This window comes from Pyxicephalus adspersus, chromosome 1, assembly GCF_032062135.1.
Source record: "Pyxicephalus adspersus chromosome 1, UCB_Pads_2.0, whole genome shotgun sequence".
NCBI classification, from domain to species: Eukaryota; Metazoa; Chordata; class Amphibia; order Anura; family Pyxicephalidae; genus Pyxicephalus; species Pyxicephalus adspersus.
Genome location: NC_092858.1, coordinates 7,502,343 through 7,504,008, shown reverse-complemented (window position 1 = coordinate 7,504,008; position 1,666 = coordinate 7,502,343). Strand labels below are relative to the sequence as shown.

At 39.3% G+C, this 1,666-nt stretch overlaps 1 protein-coding gene across 1 annotated transcript in view; it reads left to right on the top strand.

The window, feature by feature from the left end:
* The window catches only part of DLG2 (discs large MAGUK scaffold protein 2), a 767,759-nt gene that overhangs the window by 546,379 nt on the left and 219,714 nt on the right, over nucleotides 1–1,666 (top strand). Inside the window, exon 15 of the mRNA XM_072398627.1 lies at nucleotides 1,060–1,162. Within this exon, the coding sequence (XP_072254728.1) occupies nucleotides 1,060–1,162 (103 nt within the window). The remainder of the gene's footprint in view (nucleotides 1–1,059; nucleotides 1,163–1,666) is intronic.

Genomic DNA, 1,666 nt, shown 5'->3' with positions numbered 1-1,666 from the left:
ATGACTGAATATTATCAAATTGTGTAGATGGGGGGAGGGACAATTTTTAGTTGGAAGTATACATGCAGTGGACACCCCCTATCATTCCTATCATGCCCCCTATCGTTTCCTATCATGCCACTATTTTGTAGACCCTAAAAAGTTATTACAAATGGGTGAACAGATAAGTAATTTTTCACAGCTATGTTTCCTTTATATTAACTTTTTGATATACCAATTAAATAATTTAGAGGTTTTGCAAAGGGTTTTTTTTTTTTTTACAAAATACTGAAGTTTAACATTTTGATGGTGGACTCATCCAAATGGACATCTGAGTACAACAAAGAAACGTAGGGACTTCATTGGAAGGTATGAAGAAGGACAGTCCCTCTAAATCAGAGACAATTGGAAGATATAAAATGGGACAGTCCTTCCAAATCAGAAAGAGCTGGATGGTATGAAGAGGGACAGTTACTCTAAATCAGGACAGTTGGGAAGTATGAAGAGGGACAGTCCCTCCCAATCAAACGCAGGTAAAAACTAATAATTAATACATCTAAGAACCCCGTAAGCTGCAATATATTACACATTTATTTTGTGGTTTATATATGATTTTTAAGAGACAGTCCACCAAACTGTTACGTTCCGGATACTGATGGACCCTGGTCCTGGGAAATAAATAATGTTTTATATTGCATTGTCAGAGAAGAGACTTTCCCTCCTGATTTGGCCTTGCAGCAGGAAAACCTTTCAGTGAAAGTCACCTATATAATATAAATAATATATCTATAGAGCAGAAATTGTAGCGTGTAGAAGAAAACCACATCTATGGACTGGTAAGCAGCAATATATTACATTGTTGTTCTTCAGTTTAGATACCCATTAACTGGCACCCAGAGAACCATGGACGTGCAGGCCATGGACTGAAAGAGTCAAATACCAATTTATATTCAGTTATCTGTGCGGCTTGTATGTAAAAACATACAAGTTGATGTATGATTTATATCAGATGTGCCATTACTTGTATTTTTGTATCTACCTACAGTTCAGCTTTAATGTATTTTGTATTCTCCTATTTAGGTGAACGGAATTGATCTCCGTGGTGCTTCCCATGAACAAGCTGCAGCTGCCTTAAAAGGTGCAGGTCAGACTGTGACAATTGTAGCACAATACCAGCCGGAAGGTAAGTGACTTACATTCTCAGTGCTGTACTTTTGTATTATGGTAGCATACTAATGGTTTTTGTCGCCACTGGACTCATTCGTAAAGAAGTTGCAAATGTTTCAGAGCTCATGTTTGCTTGCTTCACGACTGTAAAGTGTCAGTCCGTTGAGAGCTGATATTTTTTTCTTTGGTAGATAGAAGGATGCTAAATAACTTGATAGCTAATTGGGTACTCTGTTGAGAACTCTTGTAGATTGGTGAGCTCCGTCTACACACCTGCTGTTCAAATTTTGACCAGCTGCTGTTGAGTTTCCGACTCTGCACACCTGCTGTGCCCATTATGGGGGTCTTTCACTCTCCCTATATTAGGTAACTAAGTCTGGATACCTGCTGTGCCCATTATGAAGAGTTTCCACAACCTGCTGTTAAGTTTCCAACTCCGCACACCTGCTGTGCCCATTATGGGTGGTTTCCACCACCTTGTGTTGAGTACCCAAGTCTGCACACCTGCTGTGCCCATTAT